The sequence below is a fragment of the Pelobates fuscus genome, chromosome 7 (genome assembly GCF_036172605.1).
Source record: "Pelobates fuscus isolate aPelFus1 chromosome 7, aPelFus1.pri, whole genome shotgun sequence".
Taxonomy (NCBI): domain Eukaryota; kingdom Metazoa; phylum Chordata; class Amphibia; order Anura; family Pelobatidae; genus Pelobates; species Pelobates fuscus.
Window position 1 is genome coordinate 85,359,401 of NC_086323.1, and position 19,400 is coordinate 85,378,800.

The 19,400-nt window shown below is 41.2% G+C and overlaps 1 protein-coding gene across 1 annotated transcript in view; it reads right to left on the reverse strand.

The window, feature by feature from the left end:
- The window catches only part of LOC134569166 (vomeronasal type-2 receptor 26-like), a 122,843-nt gene that overhangs the window by 98,876 nt on the left and 4,567 nt on the right, over positions 1–19,400 (reverse strand). The window contains exons 2-3 of the mRNA XM_063428079.1: positions 5,921–6,157; positions 4,081–4,372 (exon numbers count right to left, since the gene is read on the reverse strand). Coding sequence (XP_063284149.1) covers positions 4,081–4,372; positions 5,921–6,157 — 529 coding nt within the window. The remainder of the gene's footprint in view (positions 1–4,080; positions 4,373–5,920; positions 6,158–19,400) is intronic.

The window sequence follows — 19,400 nt, forward strand, 5'->3', positions numbered from 1 at the left end:
CTGAAAAGTAAGGCAATGTCCCAAATCCTCCCAATAACCAGACGAAACACAGTATGGGAGTCAACTAACTGGCTTTATTCACAGGCTTCCATATTTATACAGTTCCCCATGCAAGGGGTTTCCCTACAGATATTTCAGGGGATTTCTCCCAACAGGCATTGTATTTCTCCCAGCAGGCATTGCTGCACGAGAGGGATACTCCCACTAAAATGGACGGTTAAGTGGATTATCCCCTCGTGCAGCAAAACCGACAATTTACTTAAAAATACACACTGTGCGCTTTATTCGGTACATTGACATGACCGAACGTTCGGTAGATAGCTGGGGTCTGAGCGCCTCTTTTGTTAGAATACCGCTCAGATCCCAGCTGAAATTACCGAACGCCGCATCAATTACTTTTTACATGGAAATTCCCCTCAATCTGCCGATTGAACTTAGGGGAACTAAATTACAGAAAACCGGGCTCCCGAACGGTATGGAAGTACAGCGGTGTTCGTGTCGTCGAGTAGCTGTTTTTAGTTCCAGGTGCTCAGCGACCAAACACCGCTGCAGAAACAAAGGATCCAAGATGGCCGACCGTCGCGTGGTCGGTAGTCGAACGACGGCCACCTAGGAGAGCCTCTAATTACCGATTGCAACATTGTTGAAATCGGTTAACAAGCGCCACACGTCCCTGAATGTGTGGTCTATCAGCCCGGTTAGCTGCTGTTCGTGAAACAAAGTGTTTGCATGCTAGTAGCTTACGGCTGCCAGCAGGCGAATTACCATAGTCCCAGAATACACAGTACAATACATACAGCCTACGGCATAACATACAGACAACCTTTAATACATGTATAGTCCAGAAGTGGCTAGGTTTGCCACACAAGGCCTGTTGGAAAAAAATGTTTTACCTATGCAGTGCTTAGTGAATATTCCCCTAGACATACAGAGCTATATATGTTATGTTACAGGGTGTCAGTCTAATGTCCTGCTTTCTACTTCTGCATTTCTTATGACGTAGCTAAAGTATTACTGTATACATATCTTGAAAGACCAAATGGTCAGTAGGCCTGATTATAATACAAGATACTTATGTTTTGAATGGGTTAAACTGGCATTTTTAAAAAAAAAAAAACATGCAATATTTTTCTATCTTTTCACAGCATCAAATCCAGCAGTCAATTGGGCAAAGGCCAGAATGAGACCTCTTCAAAGAAATATTTTAAGCTTCTGGAACAAACAAACAGCTTGGACATGCCTATGAAACTCAACAGTCATGCCCTGAAGAGCTTTCTCTGGTGGACTTCGTCACATTTCCTGCAGTCAGGCCTTTCTTTCCAAATTAAGTCGTTCAGAATTTTAACAGATGCCTCAGGTCTCGGCTGGGGTGCTCACATGGGAGAAAAGAAGAAAAGATTTAAGAAGTTCATCGAATTACAAACAACAGAAGGCTGTCTGGCTGGCTCTCTTTCCAGAAACAGAATCAACATGTCCAGATCTGGTTGTACAATTCTACAACAGTAGCATATATCAACAAACAAGGAGGAACACGGTCAGCTTGTTTGAAAAATCTATGTTCCAGAATCATGCTATGGTCAGAGTATCACCTTCTGTCTATTTCAGCAGTACATATAAAAGGAGAATTCAACATTCTGGCAGACGCCCTAGGTCATCAAGGTCAAAACAAGATTTGCATATTTAAACCCTTCAAACAGGCCAGAGGTCATAGACTCCCTTTCTATTCCATGGAATTTCGGCCTATCCTATGATTTTCCTCCTATTTCTCTTATTCTGAGGATTCTAAAGAAGATCAGGATGGAAGGAGTAAGAATAATCATAATTCTGCTAGGGTGGCTGAGATGGCGTTAGTTCACCGTTCTCCTAAATATGTCTGTATCAGTCTATTGGAAAACTTCCCCTGTCAGTAGAAAATCCTGGCACAGTCCATGGTACCTCTTCCAACTCTGAAGTAATTCAACCTGACGGCCTGGTTTCTGAATACCAGATCTTAAAAGAAAAAGGTTTGTCTCCTGAAGATATTGAGATTTTAATGTCTCCATAAAAAGAAGCAACTTCCATGGTTTATTCCAGAATATGGAAGAAATTTTCTTACTGGTGTGTCAAGATCAAAGAAAATCTTGTAACCGCTTCCAATCCAAACATCCTTAAATTCCTTCAAATGGGCTTTGCGAAAGGATTGAAACATGCTACTTATGGTCCAAATTTCTATCAGTTTCTTCTCATTCAGATGTTTGGCTTTGAATATTCTAATCACTAGGTTTTTCAAAGCTGTGTCTCGTTTAGTTCGTACCATCAGGGAAACCTTTCCACCATGGGATCTTAATTTGGTTTTATCAGCACTCTGTGAACCTCCTTTTGAACCTATTGAAAAGTCTTCTCTCAAGGTTTTATCGTTCAAGACTTTATTTTTGGTGGCAATTACCTCGGCAAAAAGATTGGGAGAGCTTCAAGCTCTTAATTCAGTTTTCTTCCTCTTTTAGTTTTCCATCAGGACAAAGTGGTTTTAAAGCTGGATCCTTATTGTATTGCCAAGGTTTGTTCTATGTCTAACATCAATCAAGAAATAATTTTACCAACTTTTTGGGTAAAAAATTTAAATTCCACTGCCTGGACGTTAAGAGATTGTTACTCCAGTACTTAGAAAGTACAAGGTCCTTTAAGAAAACAAACATGCTTTTTGTCTTGTTTTATGGTATCTAAAGGCTCTCTGGCCAGATGGTTAAAGGACTCCATTCGTTTGGCATATTCTTCATCTAACGTTCCTACACCTATCTCCATTAAAGCTCATTGTACCAGAGCTATGTCCACATCTTGGGCCATGAGGGCTTCAGCTACACCTTCTCAAATTTGTTTTGCAGCCACGTGATCATCTCTTCACACATTTGCTAAACCTTACAAATTAGACATACTGGCCTCGGAAGTCGCAACTTTTGGGCGCAAGGTTTTGCAAGCAGTTGTAAAATGAGTCCTGCCCTTAGGGGATTGCTTTGGTTATCCCTGTTGTAAAGCACTGCCTCTAATCTGAAGGGAAAAGCATACATTTTTACTTACTGTAAATGTTTTTTTCCTGAAGATTAGATACAGTGTTCACTTCCCACCCTGATTTTCCAATAAGCTAAATGTTGCAGTTATTCGGCTTTTGTATTGTTTGGGGTTCCTAGAGGTAAGAGGCACTTTATAGTGCCAAAGGTAATTTGGGGGAGGTGCTTAAAATTTGGGAGGTTTGCCTGTTTTTTTTTTCCCCTCCAGTTTAGAAATCCCTGTTGTAAAGCACTGCCTCTAATCTTCAGGAAAAATAAATTTATGGTAAGTAAAATTGTATGCTTTAACTTACCGTTTTCTAGTGTTGAGACTCCCTTAGCGCTAGCTAGGTCTCCTCCTCCTGCAACGTGTGCATTCAAGCTTCCACATAGGAAAGCATTTAATCATTGCTTTTCTGGGGGGAACAAAAGATGTTAGACCAATGTCAGATAGTGAAGTTAAACTTCACCAGGGACCTGGATGCGATTCTGGTGACTTTCTGGAAGACAACGGAGTTAACCCTACAATGTTTTACATTGCAGGGTTAAATAGACCGGATCACTGTACCTAGACAATTTCAATGAGATGCATGATAAGGATGCCTAGTGTCCCTTTAAAAGAATCCACAGAGAAAAGCTTTTCTGTATGGCCCATACAGAACAGACCCAAAGATCAGAGCATTTGTTTCTTTTTCAGTACAATTTAGATTGTTACAGCAGGGCTCAAAACGTCCAGTCTTATTCCACTACACAGGCCTAAATTTTACTTGCCATTGCAAGTTTGGAGAGTCTAAAGCACTCACTAGAGTTTAGTTTTCACTCAACATTGGTTAGCAGAAACATTGAGCCCTGGTTAGAGTGGGAGGGATATGTACTAACTAGATGCATTCATAAGGCCTAGTTTGCTGCTTCAAAGCAACTCTCTTGCACTAGACACATTTCTAACATTAAAACATGTGCCTCAAGGAATTACTATTGGGTACAATCATTAATTTTTTTAGATCTGTTCTATAAAGAAATATTTTATAATATGGCAAAACAAGAGAATGTTTCTCACTTGTGTATAGCCATAGATGGAGAGGATGTCTGCCATTGAGCGTGTTACTGAAGAGAGAAAATGTCCAATGAACGCCACAACTGTATAATTCTTCTTGCAGCTGTAATTAAAGGGGTGATTTCTTCCTCCTGATAGAATTCTTAATGTGGCTTCCTGTGCTTTATTAGCTAAGAAACAAGAGTCATAGATTGAATACCCCAGGGTGGTGTTTGGTAGAAGGTTTCTGTCATTATTAATTTCTTGAACAGCAAAATCAAAAGCCAGAAAATGACGGATGAAACGAAGGGATGGCCTGAAAAGTTGAAGATATATGTTAAATGAACATTTGTCAAATCAATACTATACATATATACAGTGTATACCAATATCTATTAAGTAAGTTACAAATCAGAAAACAGTTTTTGGGGGGTTTTTTGTGGCATTTTTCCTATTTAAAATTTTTAGCGATTGACTGCTTAATGGTTCCTAAACTAGACCTCAATGGTCCAGTTATCATCAGAATTCAAAGGAAAACATTAAAAAATATCTAAATCCTACATAGGCCAGACATCACTATATTCAAAGAATGACAAAGCTCACATGAGAATTTCTTAATTTCTTTATCTTTGCTGGTATGTGAATGCATGTGTAATTTAAATTTACGTTTATATTGTCCCTATACAATCAAAATAACGTCATTACATTAATATTAAAAAGTCACTATAGGCACCATAATTGCTTCATCTTGTTGAAGTGGTTACAGTGTCTAGAGTCTCCTGGCTCTGTTCTTCAATTACAAACTACAGACCTACTTGTTCAATTGCTACCATAATTATTGTTCACTAAGATCCTTGCAGATAGACTACAGCTGTACTTACCAACCCTAGTTCATGCAGACCAGGTGAGCTTTATCCCCCGCATGGAAGCCAGGGACCATGCAAGGGCTCTAGCACAGATACATCAAGCCCAGTAGAGGTTGTAGGGTCTTCTTGTGTACTCTACAGAAGTGGAGAAGTCCATTGACCGAGTTAACTGGGGCTTTCTAATCACAGCACTTTTGGTTTGGGCCTGGGTCCAAATATGTTTGCCTGGGGCATGTGCCTTAGAGGTCACTCCCACCTCAATGGTTTGCTTCAATGGTACCTTAACAGACTAATTCCCTATATACAATGGCACCAGATAACTGTGTCTGTTATCGCCACTACACTTTGCCCTTGCATTCGAACCACAATTTTAATTTGCAAAAGTTAAAAGGTACCCTCTGCATTTTATTAGTGACTAGGCAGGAATAACTTGCTACTCACTATTTAGTAAACAGCATCCCATTTATGGGCATAAGGGAGGTGTTAAACCTCTATTATAGTGATGTGGGTGTCATAATGACCCACATAGGCTCTTTTAACTAAGCAAATTCCAATATATTCAAATAAAATATATAGGTATCAGTTTCATTATTCCAACAAATATTTATTGGCTCCCAAAATGCCTTTAACAACAGTAATTTAATCTATCCTAACTGATAAATTACTTTAGGAAGTCAGGAAGTCGATAAACATGATTCCCTCTTAAATTAAGGCCTATGTGTCTTATAAAACTATATCTCATAATCTCTATATTATCCCACATGGATAAATCAAATCTATCCTCTCATGCAGTTTTGCCCCCTTCCTATTGATTGTAAGCTTACTTGAGAAGGATCCTCATTATCTCTCGTTTCTATTCACCTAAATGTGTTTGTCATAAATTATCTGTATGATTTTCTTATTTATTTTACAACATTGTGGCATAAGCTTGCACAATAAATGATAACATTCATTATAAATTTGTCTTTACAATTTGGTATTCAAATATTGTAACTTACATATCACATACTTTAGTTGTTGAATACACATGGGCATGAGTATATGATTTGTAATGATTAGAGTAGTGATAGTTAAATAACAGAATAATTCCACCCAAAATCAGATCTCCATCTCTGAAATATCCCTCAATGTCTTCTTCGACATTAGGCTTCGACCAATCCTTTGACAATTGTGCTGCATCTGAACAGTCAGAACATAGGAGTAATATGATAGCCAGAACTTTTAAAAGTTTATATCTGTAGAAGAAATAGACATAAATCAGTTTCTATTTGGTCTAGAGAGAATAAAACCGTTTCAATGAGAAAAGAATGTAGTAAGGAAAGACTGTTTTAGGTCTCCATTCAACAGCCTGTTAACATTTTTAATTGCAGAAAACCCGAGCCATAAAGGATTAACATTGTAAGACTAATTATAAGTTTAGGACATGGCATAAAATGAAAACATTGTGTCAAGATTATGTTACATATGTTGATATTTTGTAATGAAACCTCTTTATTTTACCTAAAATGTGATATGAAAAACAATAAAGCTAGTTTGGAACAAACTGTAGTTTATTTTACTTGTATAATTTAGTCCCAGTAGTCCCCTAACATTTTATGAATATTCAAGTACTCCCTTTATGTTCTCTATGTCTGTGCATGAGACCTTAACAAGAGAGATTTTAGGTTTTAGAGGAAATTATCACTTGTAATTTATGGCATAGCTTCTGAGAAGGCCTCCTTGCACTACTGCAGGCTTGGTACAGAACCATCTATTTCAGTTCAAAGGTCATCAACACAAACTACCTAAACTCCAAGCTCGTCTTGGCCTTGTGCAGCCTACACAAGTATTCATTTTACCTTACTCTAGTAAAAAACAGCCGCCTCCCTTGAAGCTCATGGGGCACTTCCGCATCCAGCCCAGTCGTGTTTTTTTCCTGTTGCTGTTCGCGCTTTTAGTTCAACAAAACCGTAAGTTTGTTCATGTAGCCCACGTTGGGCTACGCTATCACTGACATTCAACATGTATTCGCCCAACATTCAACCTTTCCGGGTACCAGTTGCAGTTCCGTCTGTATTCTACCTTCATTCGGATATAACGAATCTCACTACTAATGTAAATCTGTCCTATTTCAATCATACATAGCATCACCGTGATACCTCAATTGTGTTTATTCATTCTGCTTACTGTATTTGCCCCTCATTCGGCCATTTAAATCTTATCATATGCAATTCAGTGAGTCATCCTACATTTTAATGTATAATGCTGTGCCATATTCAGTTTTTAATATTTGCAACTTATTGTCGTCAGCCCACACAGCCTTGGTTATACTTTTCAACTCTGAGAAGATCGGCATTTGTTATTTATGTTCACCAGGACTCTTCCAGCCTCAGTACATATATGTATTCTGTATGTATTCAGGCACTCAGTGGGCCCACATTGTTTAGTAATTATATAGCTTCATGTTGCAACTGAAGGTCTAAATTTTGCCAGGCCCAAACTTGTGCCTATAAATGAAGTTGGCATTTATGGTACTGCCTGTTAATCATCTGTCTTTTTTTACTGTCTGTCAGGAGCTCGAGACGGATGGACACAGACTGAGCGGGCTCCGTCGTAGTGGCTCATAAAACGGCAAATTAAAGCATCCATCTGCACTACAAACGTCCCAAGACAGCCCCAATAATGTCGCTGAACCGGACCAAAAAGTTGACAGACACAAAAGAAAAGGCGACTTTTTTTGCTTCCCGCACACTGTCCAGCAAAGCCTCGAGCCAGCAGGCCCAAGATGGTGCGGAGTCAGACACGGACAGTGATCACATGGAGAGCAGTGCTGTTACCACGGCAATCCTGCAACGCATGCTGGACGATGTAGCCTGTAAAATGCATGCAACGGTGAAGTTGGCGATAGAGGAGCTCAGAAAGGGCATCAGGGAGCTGGGCAGCTGGACCTCCCACCTAGAGAACAGGGTGGAGGAAATGGTCATGGCCCTCAACTCCATGGCGGATAAAATGGAGGACATGGAGAGCAGGCTGGAGAGGTACGAAAACAAAATAATGGATCTGGAGGACCGATCCCGCCGGAACAACTTATGGATGCGGGGGATCCCAGAAGACGTTCCCCAACCTGAGCTCACCGCTTATGTGATGGAGTTTTTCCACGGAATACGGCCTGACATATCGGAAAACATGTTAATCCTAGACAAGATCCATAGAGTGGCCAGACCCACACACCTCCCATCAACTGCCCCCAGAAATGTGCTCATGAGAGTGCACTTTTTTCCATATCAAGGAATTCCTAATGAAGACCCACCGCACAAAGAAAGACTTACAAGACAAATTTAAAGATATAATGATCTTTGCCGACCTCTCCACGGAAACTCTGAGAAGAAGGCAGGTATACCGGTAAGTCACGGAGACGGCAGCACTCCATACCATACAGATGGGGCTTTCCATTGAAGCTCCTGATCTCCAGAGACGGAAAGATACACACAGTGGTTTCTAATCAAGACAGCACAGACCTCCTGCACTCATGGGGCATTACGATGAAAGCTACTTCGACAGGGCAAGCCCGTGGAACCAAGATGCAGGGGGAGTGGAGAGCTGCCAAGCAGAAGCAGAATGCTTCCCGCCCAGATAGCTAGATGGCGAGACCACAGGCTCCAATTATGGGACGTTAACGGTACACCCGTACAGAGTCAAGCAACAAAAAGCTCTGACTGAGCTTGACAATACATGCACCTCCCAACCGGTATCTTCTTCAGGGGACATGGCGCACCCAGTGGGGGGTGGGTTCTGGACGGGGACGGGGTGGGTGCACCTTGCCATAACCCATGCCCAGGGCAAACAGCCAAAGTGGCCATGAGGCCTAACACCTAGGCCACTCACACTCAGGAAGGGGGGCAACACCTGATAACGAGGACACAGGGTGCGAATCCAGGCTGGAAACATACCCCTCCCTCCCCCCCGGCTTCTGTCGCTACTCACGGCAGCTGCTACAAACTCACCTAAAAAATTTTTTTCAAAACTCACAGGTCTCACAGCCTGACCCATGTGTCCCAGGCGCCCCAAACCCCTATCCGAAATCCAAGCTATGCTCGACGCATGGCCAGAACAAGAAATCTCCCCACAAACTGACCAAAAAGCCTCCAAGGTAATGGGAGACATACCCTCTACCAATAGACATCACAAGTCCCAAACCCATTTAATTATTATAGCAAAATAGAATGGCACAATCATAAAACAAAACATGGCAACAAAGAAAAAAATTAAATGACCCCTGTTCAAAAGTCTGCATACCCTTAGTTCGTAATACTATGTATTGCCCCCTTTAGCATCAATGACAACGTGCAGTCTTATGTAGTAGTTGTCTATGAGGTCCATAATTCTTGAATTAGATTTGCTGATATCAGCCAAGAATCTCCAATGAGACACAAAGGGGTATTTTATAAACATTATCTTTGTGTTTGTATATGATGTTTGTATCACACAGCTATGTTACATTGCTGCCAGCCACCCCATGTTTGTCTTATTAAGATTTTATAAGTATGTAGGGGCAGCACCCCTTCCTGTCTCAACAGAGAAATGTGCCTTTTAGCTGATACCGGCAAGGTGATTTGTATGTTTTATAGCCCTATTTAGAGTTAATAAGTATGTAGGGATTTATAAAACACCCCTTCATGTCTCATTAGAGATGTTTACACTTTGTCTGATACCAGCAAAGTTTATTGTATGTATAGAAGCCCTATAGAGGCTTAAATGTGAAAGGGTTTATAAAATACCCCTTCCTGTCTCATTGGAGATTCTTGGCTGATATCAGCAAATCTAATGGCTAGAGTAGGTCTCACCTTTTGGGGCATGCCTTGACGTGGCAGGTGAGCTTATATTCAAATGGCCATTGGAATAAAACTAAAGAGTCTCCATTTTGTTTAAATGTACATAGGGATTTAGGCCAGAGCGCAGGTAACGGTCTCTTCGTTTTTACTTTGTATTTTGAGCTGTTGGATACTAAGCTACTGGTGCTGTAAGCGCGGTGCTTTATCTTTGTGTTTGTAAATGATGTTTGTATCACACAGCTGTGTTACATTGCTACCAGCCACCCCATGTTTGTCTTATTAAGAGTTTATAAGTATGTAGGGGCAGCACCCCTTCCTGTCTCAACAGAGAAATGTGCCTTTTAGCTGATACCGGCAAGGTGATTTGTATGTTTTATAGCCATATTTAGGGTTAATAAGTATGTAGGGGTTTATAAAACACCCCTTCATGTCTCATTAGAGATGTTTACACTTTGTCTGCTACAATAAACTTTGCTGGTATGTGTAGACGCCCTATAAAGGGTTAAATGTGAAAGGGTTTATAAAATACCCCTTCCTGTCTCACTGGAGATTCTTGGCTGATATCAGCAAATCTAATGGCTAGAGTAGGACTCACCTTTTGGGGCTTGCCTTGACATGGCAGGTGAGCTTATATTCAAATGGCCATTGGAATAAAACTAAAGAGCCTCCATTTTGTTCAAAAGTACATAGGGATTTAGGCCAGATCGCAGGTAACGTTCTCTTTGTTTTTGCATGAACTGTGTGACGGACTGCCTGGCACCCCAACTGGGTGCCTCCACCAACCGATGCTCCTAGTGCTTACCGATGACTCCAAGCACTCCACCAGACACCATCAGCACCGTAGACTCCCACAAACCGCTGCAGCTTGGTTGGAGATCTCGCCGTCCTCCACCCACCTTGGATCCAAGACCAGGATCCAGCTTCCAGTGGGGGAACCTCTCCTGCTCCAGAGAGTATAGCAGGAACAGCTCTTATAAGAGCTAGTGATTATAATTCCAGGGAGTATAAGGAGTATAGCAATCCCCAGAGTGAATATAGCTGTCCCCTCCACACATGAGACGAGACTCTATGTTGAGGGTGAAGAGGAACTGATTTTAATGGTGCCACACTTGGCCTTTTATGACAATCCCCATGCAAGGGGCACTCCCTCATGGACCTTGTGGGGAACTCCATTACAAAGTCACAGACCAATAACACCAGTGTTACAATGCATGACACTCCCATATACAATACAATAAGCCTTCCCTTTTACTTAGGAGATAATTGAGTCAAGCACTATACTAAACTCAATTATCTCAATTAATCACCCAGATCAGTTCAGAGGTTCAGGAATTTCCTGGAAGTCATAGTTTTTACCGACCGCACGCACGGTCCCATGCCCAAAACGGTTCCATTAAATGTTTGTGAAAAATGCAAAAAAAAAATCACTTTCACTGACAATATCATCACTGTGATATGTTTTACTGTTTTGAAACACTAATATTTGTGTTTAGCAAAGTCTCCCGAGTAAAACAGTACCCCCTCCCCCCCACCCCCCAATATACAGGTTTTAGGGTGTTTTGGAAAATTACAGGGTTAAATATAGTGCTAACAAATTAAATTATCTGGACTTTTGGCTTGGGTTGTCAAGCAGGTCCCTCAAATTGCAATCAATAAAGTTACTTAATTATTTTAAAATAATACAAAAATATGCACGTATAATTTAAATATATATACATATTTATATATTTAAATTCGATGTGTATATTTCTGACATTGTTTATGCAATTATGTATATAGATATATAGATTTCATATTATTTTTATTTATTTATATATATATGTAATTTCATTCTAAGTGTATTTTGATATATATGATCCTGATGAAAGTCTGATAAGACTGAAACGTTGATCTCTTGATGTTTTAATCGTTTTTTCATTAAACTTTGGACTTTTAAACCGTGAGTGCAGCCATCTATCTTTGGCTGGCACCCGGCCATTAAGGGACATTGGAGCGTGAGTGCAGGAGCTATTTTTTATATATATATATATATATAAACATATATATATATAAACATCAAAATACAGTTAGAATAATATTGCATATATTTTTTTATTTATTTTATTATTTTTACATTTTTTAAATTTATTTTTATTTATCATTTATATTTTATAATACTTAATATATCATATATATGTACAATATATATACGTGTGGAATTTAATTCTAAGTGTTTTTATATTAATATATGTATATATTTATATAAAAATACACTTAATCTGTCATTATATATATATATTTTATTATTATTATTATTATTATTATTATTATTATTATTATCTACTACAAGAGAAATCTCAATGTGTAGCATGAATTTACAAAATATTTTTTAGCAGGAGTAAATACACTCTCTTCTGACATCTAGTGGTTAGTAATACATTTTCAACCTCTACTCTTTGGCTTGCATGAAATACTGGATTATTTTATTATAATCTGGCAATCAATGGGCTACAGTTGTCAGGGCCGCCATCAGGGGGTGACAACCATAACGGTTGTCACGGGCCCGGCGGCCCTAGGGGGCCCGGCCGCCCGGGCCCCACGTGTAGCGCATGCTGATGGGGCCCATCGGGTGGCCCACTCACTTAGGGCCACCCCATGGGCCCTGTATCTTCAGGGGCCCGGTCAGCGCTGCGGCCGTGCAATAGCGCGACCGGGCCCCTTTAAAAAAAATCCCAACCGCAAAGTACTGCTGGGAGGAAGTAGCCGTCAGTTCCTTCCAGCTCCCTCCCCTCTCCTCAGCACCGCGCGGGAGGCAAGAAAGACAGGCCGCAGCCCGCAGGAGCCACGCCGACTCCCATCAGCCACAGCCTTCCACCTGCAAATAAAGGTAAGAAAAATTAGCTGTATTTGTGTATGTATGTCTGTGTGTATGTTAGAATGTCTGTATGTATGTTAGAATGTCTGTGTGTATGTTAGAATGTCTGTGTGTATGTTAGAATGTCTGTGTGTATGTTAGAATGTCTGTATGTATGTTAGAATGTCTGTGTGTATGTTAGAATGTCTGTATGTATGTTAGAATGTCTGTGTGTATGTTAGAATATCTGTATGTATGTTAGAATGTCTGTGTGTATGTTAGAATGTCTGTGTGTATGTTAGAATGTCTGTGTGTATGTTAGAATGTCTGTGTGTATGTCAGAATGTCTGTGTGTATGTCAGTATGTCTGTGTGTATGTCAGAATGTCTGTGTGTATGTCAGTATGTCTGTGTGTGTTAGAATGTCTGTATGTATGTTAGAATGTCTGTATGTATGTTAGAATGTCTGTGTGTATGTTAGAATGTCTGTATGTATGTTAGAATGTCTGTATGTATGTTAGAATGTCTGTGTGTATGTTAGAATGTCTGTATGTATGTTAGAATGTCTGTGTGTATGTTAGAATGTCTGTATGTATGTTAGAATGTCTGTGTGTATGTTAGAATGTCTGTATGTATGTTAGAATGTCTGTATGTATGTTAGAATGTCTGTGTGTATGTTAGAATGTCTGTGTGTATGTTAGAATGTCTGTGTGTATGTTAGAATGTCTGTGTGTATGTTAGAATGTCTGTGTGTATGTTAGAATGTCTGTATGTATGTTAGAATGTCTGTATGTATGTTAGAATGTCTGTGTGTATGTTAGAATGTCTGTGTGTATGTTAGAATGTCTGTGTGTATGTTAGAATGTCTGTGTGTATGTCAGTATGTCTGTGTGTATGTCAGAATGTCTGTGTTTATGTCAGTATGTCTGTGTGTGTTAGAATGTCTGTATGTATGTTAGAATGTCTGTATGTATGTTAGAATGTCTGTGTGTATGTTAGAATGTCTGTGTGTATGTCAGTATGTCTGTGTGTATGTCAGAATGTCTGTGTGTATGTCAGAATGTCTGTGTGTATGTCAGTATGTCTGTGTGTGTTAGAATGTCTGTATGTATGTTAGAATGTCTGTATGTATGTTAGAATGTCTGTATGTATGTTAGAATGTCTGTGTGTATGTTAGAATGTCTGTATGTATGTTAGAATGTCTGTATGTATGTTAGAATGTCTGTGTGTATGTCAGTATGTCTGTGTGTATGTCAGAATGTCTGTGTGTATGTCAGAATGTCTGTGTGTATGTCAGTATGTATGTGTGTGTTAGAATGTCTGTATGTATGTTAGAATGTCTGTATGTATGTTAGAATGTCTGTATGTATGTTAGAATGTCTGTATGTATGTTAGAATGTCTGTGTGTATGTTAGAATGTCTGTATGTATGTTAGAATGTCTGTGTGTATGTTAGAATGTCTGTATGTATGTTAGAATGTCTGTGTGTATGTTAGAATGGCTGTGTGTATGTTAGAATGTCTGTGTGTATGTTAGAATGTCTGTGTGTATGTCAGTATGTCTGTGTGTATGTCAGAATGTCTGTGTTTATGTCAGTATGTCTGTGTGTGTTAGAATGTCTGTATGTATGTTAGAATGTCTGTATGTATGTTAGAATGTCTGTGTGTATGTTAGAATGTCTGTGTGTGTGTCAGTATGTCTGTGTGTATGTCAGAATGTCTGTGTGTATGTCAGAATGTCTGTGTGTATGTCAGTATGTCTGTGTGTGTTAGAATGTCTGTATGTATGTTAGAATGTCTGTATGTATGTTAGAATGTCTGTATGTATGTTAGAATGTCTGTATGTATGTTAGAATGTCTGTGTGTATGTTAGAATGTCTGTGTGTATGTCAGTATGTCTGTGTGTATGTCAGAATGTCTGTGTGTATGTCAGTATGTATGTGTGTGTTAGAATGTCTGTATGTATGTTAGAATGTCTGTATGTATGTTAGAATGTCTGTATGTATGTTAGAATGTCTGTGTGTATGTTAGAATGTCTGTATGTATGTTAGAATGTCTGTGTGTATGTTAGAATGTCTGTATGTATGTTAGAATGTCTGTGTGTATGTTAGAATGTCTGTATGTATGTTAGAATGTCTGTACGTATGTCAGAATGTCTGTGTGTATGTCAGAATGTCTGTGTGTATGTCAGAATGTCTGTATGTATGTCAGTAAGTCTGTGTGTATGTCAGAATGTCTGTGTGTATGTCAGTATGTCTGTACGTATGTCAGTATGTCTGTACGTATGTAAGAATGTCTGTATGTCAGTATGTCTGTACGTATGTCAGTATGTCTGTATGTATGTCAGAATGTCTGTGTGTATGTCAGAATGTTTGTGACTGTCTGTGTGTGTATGTCAGTATGTCTATATGTATGTATGCCAGTATGAATTAATGTATGTCTGTGTGTATGTATGTGATGTCGGTGTATGTGTGTGTAAGTCCTCATGCATGTGTGTCTGTATGTATGTATGTTAGTATGTGTCTATCTGTCACCAGTGGCGTACACATGATCCATGGGGCCCCGGTGCGAAAATTGATCCATGGGCCCCCCCCCAACCCCCCGCGCTTACTCTGGCGGACCGGGACCGCAACACATTGGGCGGGCACCTGGTCGCAGGGTGTGCAGGGCTGCGAACCCTGCGACCGCGGTATGTACGCCAGTGCATACAGATGCACACACTTAAAGGACCACTACAGACACCCAGATCACATCAGCTCAATGAAGTGGTCTGGGTGTCAGGTCCCTCTGGTTTTAACCCTGCAGCTGAAAACATAGCAGTTTCAGAGAAACTGCTATGTTTCACTGAGGGGTAATCCAGCCTCTAGTGGCTGTCTCACTGACAGCCGCTAGAGGCGCTTCCGCGATTCTAAGACACTGAACGTCCATAGAAAAGCATTGAGTAATGCTTTCCTATGGGCGGTTTGAATGCGTGCGCGGCTCTTGCCGCGCATGCGCATTCGGAGCTGAGAGGCGGAGGGTTCCCCTGCGCCAAGGGAGTCCGGCGCTGGAGAAAGGTAAGTGCTGAAGACACACACACACTCTCACGAACAGACGCATACACACTAGCTAACAGACACACACATTTACTGACAGAGACACACTCAGCGACAGACATACATACGCACTCACTTACAAAACATACACTCTCACTGACAAACACACACTCACTAACAGACATCAAACAGACTCACTAACACACACACAAACACACTCAGTAACAGACACACACAGTAACACAATCACTGACACTCACTAGCAGACACACACTCACTCACTGACACTAGCAGACACACACACTCTAACACACACACAAACACACACAGTAACAGACACACACAGTAACACACTCACTGACACTCACTAGCAGACACAAACACTAACACACACACTCACACTAACACACACTAACACACACACTCACACTAACACACACTAACACTCACACACACACACACACACACACACACACACACTCACACTCACACTAACACACACTAACACTCACACTCACACTTACACACACACACACTCACACTAACACTAACACACACTAACACTCACACACTAACACTCACACACTAACACTCACACACTAACACTCACACTAACACACACTAACACACACTAACACTTACACACACACACTCACACTAACACACACTAACACTCACACTAACACACACTAACACTCACACACACACACACACTAACGTTTTTTTGTATTTAATCCCCCCAGCCTCCTTACCTTTTGGAGTGCTGAGGGGATTCCCTGGGGTCCAGTGGTGCTGCTGGGCTCCTGGGGGTCCGGTCACCCGACGGGCAGTCAGGCTGGCGGGCGCGCGAGGGAGCACTCTCCCCTGAGTGCTTCCTCTTCAGCTCCCTCGCGCGCCGCGTACTGATACCGGCGCCGGAAGATGACGTCATCTTCCGGCGCCGGCATCCCTACGCGGTGCGCGAGGGAGCTGAAGAGGAAGCACTCAGGGGAGAGTGCTCCCTCGCGCGCTCGCAGGACCGGCCAGCCGGGTGGCAGCAGGGCCAGCCTCGGGGGGGCCCGGAGGTGGCCGGCTCTAGGGCCCCCCAGGAGAAGAGGCTGGCCCAGTGGCTACATACCGGGTCGCAGGGGCGGCCGGGCCCCCTGGTGGGCTGGGCCCGGTCGCAGCCGCGACCCCTGCGACCCTGGTATGTACGCCACTGTCTGTCACTATGTATGCCTGTGTGTCTGTATATGTGTGTATGTCTCAGTATGTGTGTGTTAGTACGTATGCCTATATGCGTGTATTTCTGTTTCAGTATGTGTGTCTGTTAGTATGTATTTGTGTGTGTGTGTGTGTGTCTGTGTCCTTTTGTATCAGTGTGTGTTTTTGTGTCTGTGTGTATTCCTGTGGGTGGGATTTGGAGGCGGACCCTGTGGGCGGGATTGGAGGCGGGCCCCAGGGGGCCCAGACCCTGAGCTGAGTTAGGGGCCCCAAAATTTCTGGTGGCGGCCCTGACAGTTGTACTATATAATTCACAATTAACTATTTATTTAGAAGCAATTCTGTATCCAGAACACCCCCAGGCCTTTTCTAGTCAAGAATATAGGTTTGACCAATTTGGGGTTTATTAACTAAAATGTTGATGTAACAATTGATGTCTTTTCACCCATGGTTTCATAAATCTAGCTATAATTGTAGATAAAAATGTCCCTAACTACTATAGAGTAGGCCACACCGAGTGAACACTTAATGTAAAAGATACATTGTATATTAGATGCACTCAATTGATTTAAACAATTGAGTACCTAAAGATTTCATTTTACACATATGCATACATACACACACACACACACACATACACACACACACACATATATATAGTGTAGTTTATATACTTTTTCTGGCTATTCTCAGCCAACTTGCACCTTTCACTTTCAGGCACATCTTCTTCTATCTCTGACACCCCACCTCCCTCCCCTTCTCTAACATCAGTTGTTTTAAGTTTTAAACTCTATCAGATTGATCATTATTGCCACTAACAGTCTTTGTCAATCTTTTGGGTAGTCATTTGTGTTATTTTTCTCTCACATTGAACTTTTGGTATGGATTCTCAGTTCCTGTTAGGTGTTACTGCCAAAGATCACCCAAATATGTGTTCAGCAACATCTCCTGAGTACAGGGATACCACCTCTGAATAGGCCTATTGGGTTGGTTGGGGGGTGTAATGCCAAACATCTGACATGTGTTTTGCAAATTTGACATATCTTTTTAAATATCCCAGTATATTTTTTTGCCATGAGCGTGCATATATTTGAAAAGCTGACACCCCACGGTATTGTATATGGATTGTTTTAATGCCTTTGATGCAATCGTTTTAGCCCAAAAAATCAGAGAAAGTGTGTGGTGGTAATTTTTCAATTTTTATTTTTACACACACATTGCTTTTTGACTGTGATTTAGGAGAGCCTGTTGGTTATTGAAAGAAAACCCTCCAGGTTGTTTTCTGCAAGGCCTCCTGAGCACACCCATGCTTGTAAATGGGGGTAGATCAAATGGGGCTACTTTAGGATGCCCACCAGCTTAGTTAATGCCCAGCAAAGTTTAAATTCTGGCACATTGATGGGAGCCCATTGCTGCTTTGCCAAAAAAGGACTACGACTTAGAAGCACGGAACTGATGGGCATATAAATTAGTTTGGGCGAAAATGTTCCCCAATACATCATCGCCCAGAAACACCTGCATAAACTGCTGAGGGCAAAATCCTGTGACATCCACATTGATGCCAGGATTTGCAGTAAAGGGTGGGATATCTGGCTTCTGGCGATGAGGCACTGCTCACTCCTCAGCAGTACTGTCAGCTGGAGCAGCACGTCTCCTTCTGGCAGGGGGACTAGCAGCCACACATACATCATAACTAGAAACATCACTAGCAGCAGATACTGTATCTAGTGATGTATCTGAGCCTTTGGGTCTCACAAAAAAATGATTTAAAAAATGAACCCCTAAAAAATGCAAATACAGCAAAAAAGTGCTGCTGTGCAAGAGCCAGTGATTATTAGACATGTGCAATTCATTTCGTTCCAAATGTCAATTCGGTTGAATTTCGGGAAATTTGGTCATTCGGATTCTTCCCAATGTCCGAATTGCCGAAGTTCCAAATTGCCGAAGTTCCAAAGTTCTGAAATTGCAGAATTTCCGAAGTTCCGAATTTCTGAAGTGCCGAAGTTCCGAAGCACAGTATTGCCAAAGTACTAATATACCTACCCAGTGGAAGAATGAAGAATGTTACACTGTATACAAGTTTAAATAAAAAGTATACAAACATAGCCAGGATTCAGCTGTAAGCATTTGCAACACTTGCAACAATCAAGTAACACACATTCATATAAAATGTAAGTTACTTAGAAAGTCAATGGAATGACAGAAATGAATAAGCAGATAACTCCCTAATTCCCACAGTATTATGGAGCTATCTACTAAAAGGCTGAAAGACCTAAATTGGTCTTTCTGCCAAATTTACTAATACTAAGTAAAGATTACTTAGTATTAGTAAATTATGCCCCTACTCGATATACTGTGAGTAGGGACATGTCTAGTAAACAGTGAGTAAACAGTGAGCAGACACGTGTCCCCCTTCACGAGCCCCTACCCATGCTGCACGAGTGGGGGCTTCTAACCTGAAGGTGGGAACTATTGCTCCCCCCCAGGCCCCCACCCCTGAGCGGCGGGTGGGGGCCCTAAAGTAAAATAAGGGGGAACACTTATTTTTCCCCCCAGCACCCACCCCTGAGCAGCGGGTGGAGGCCCTAAAGTAAAATAA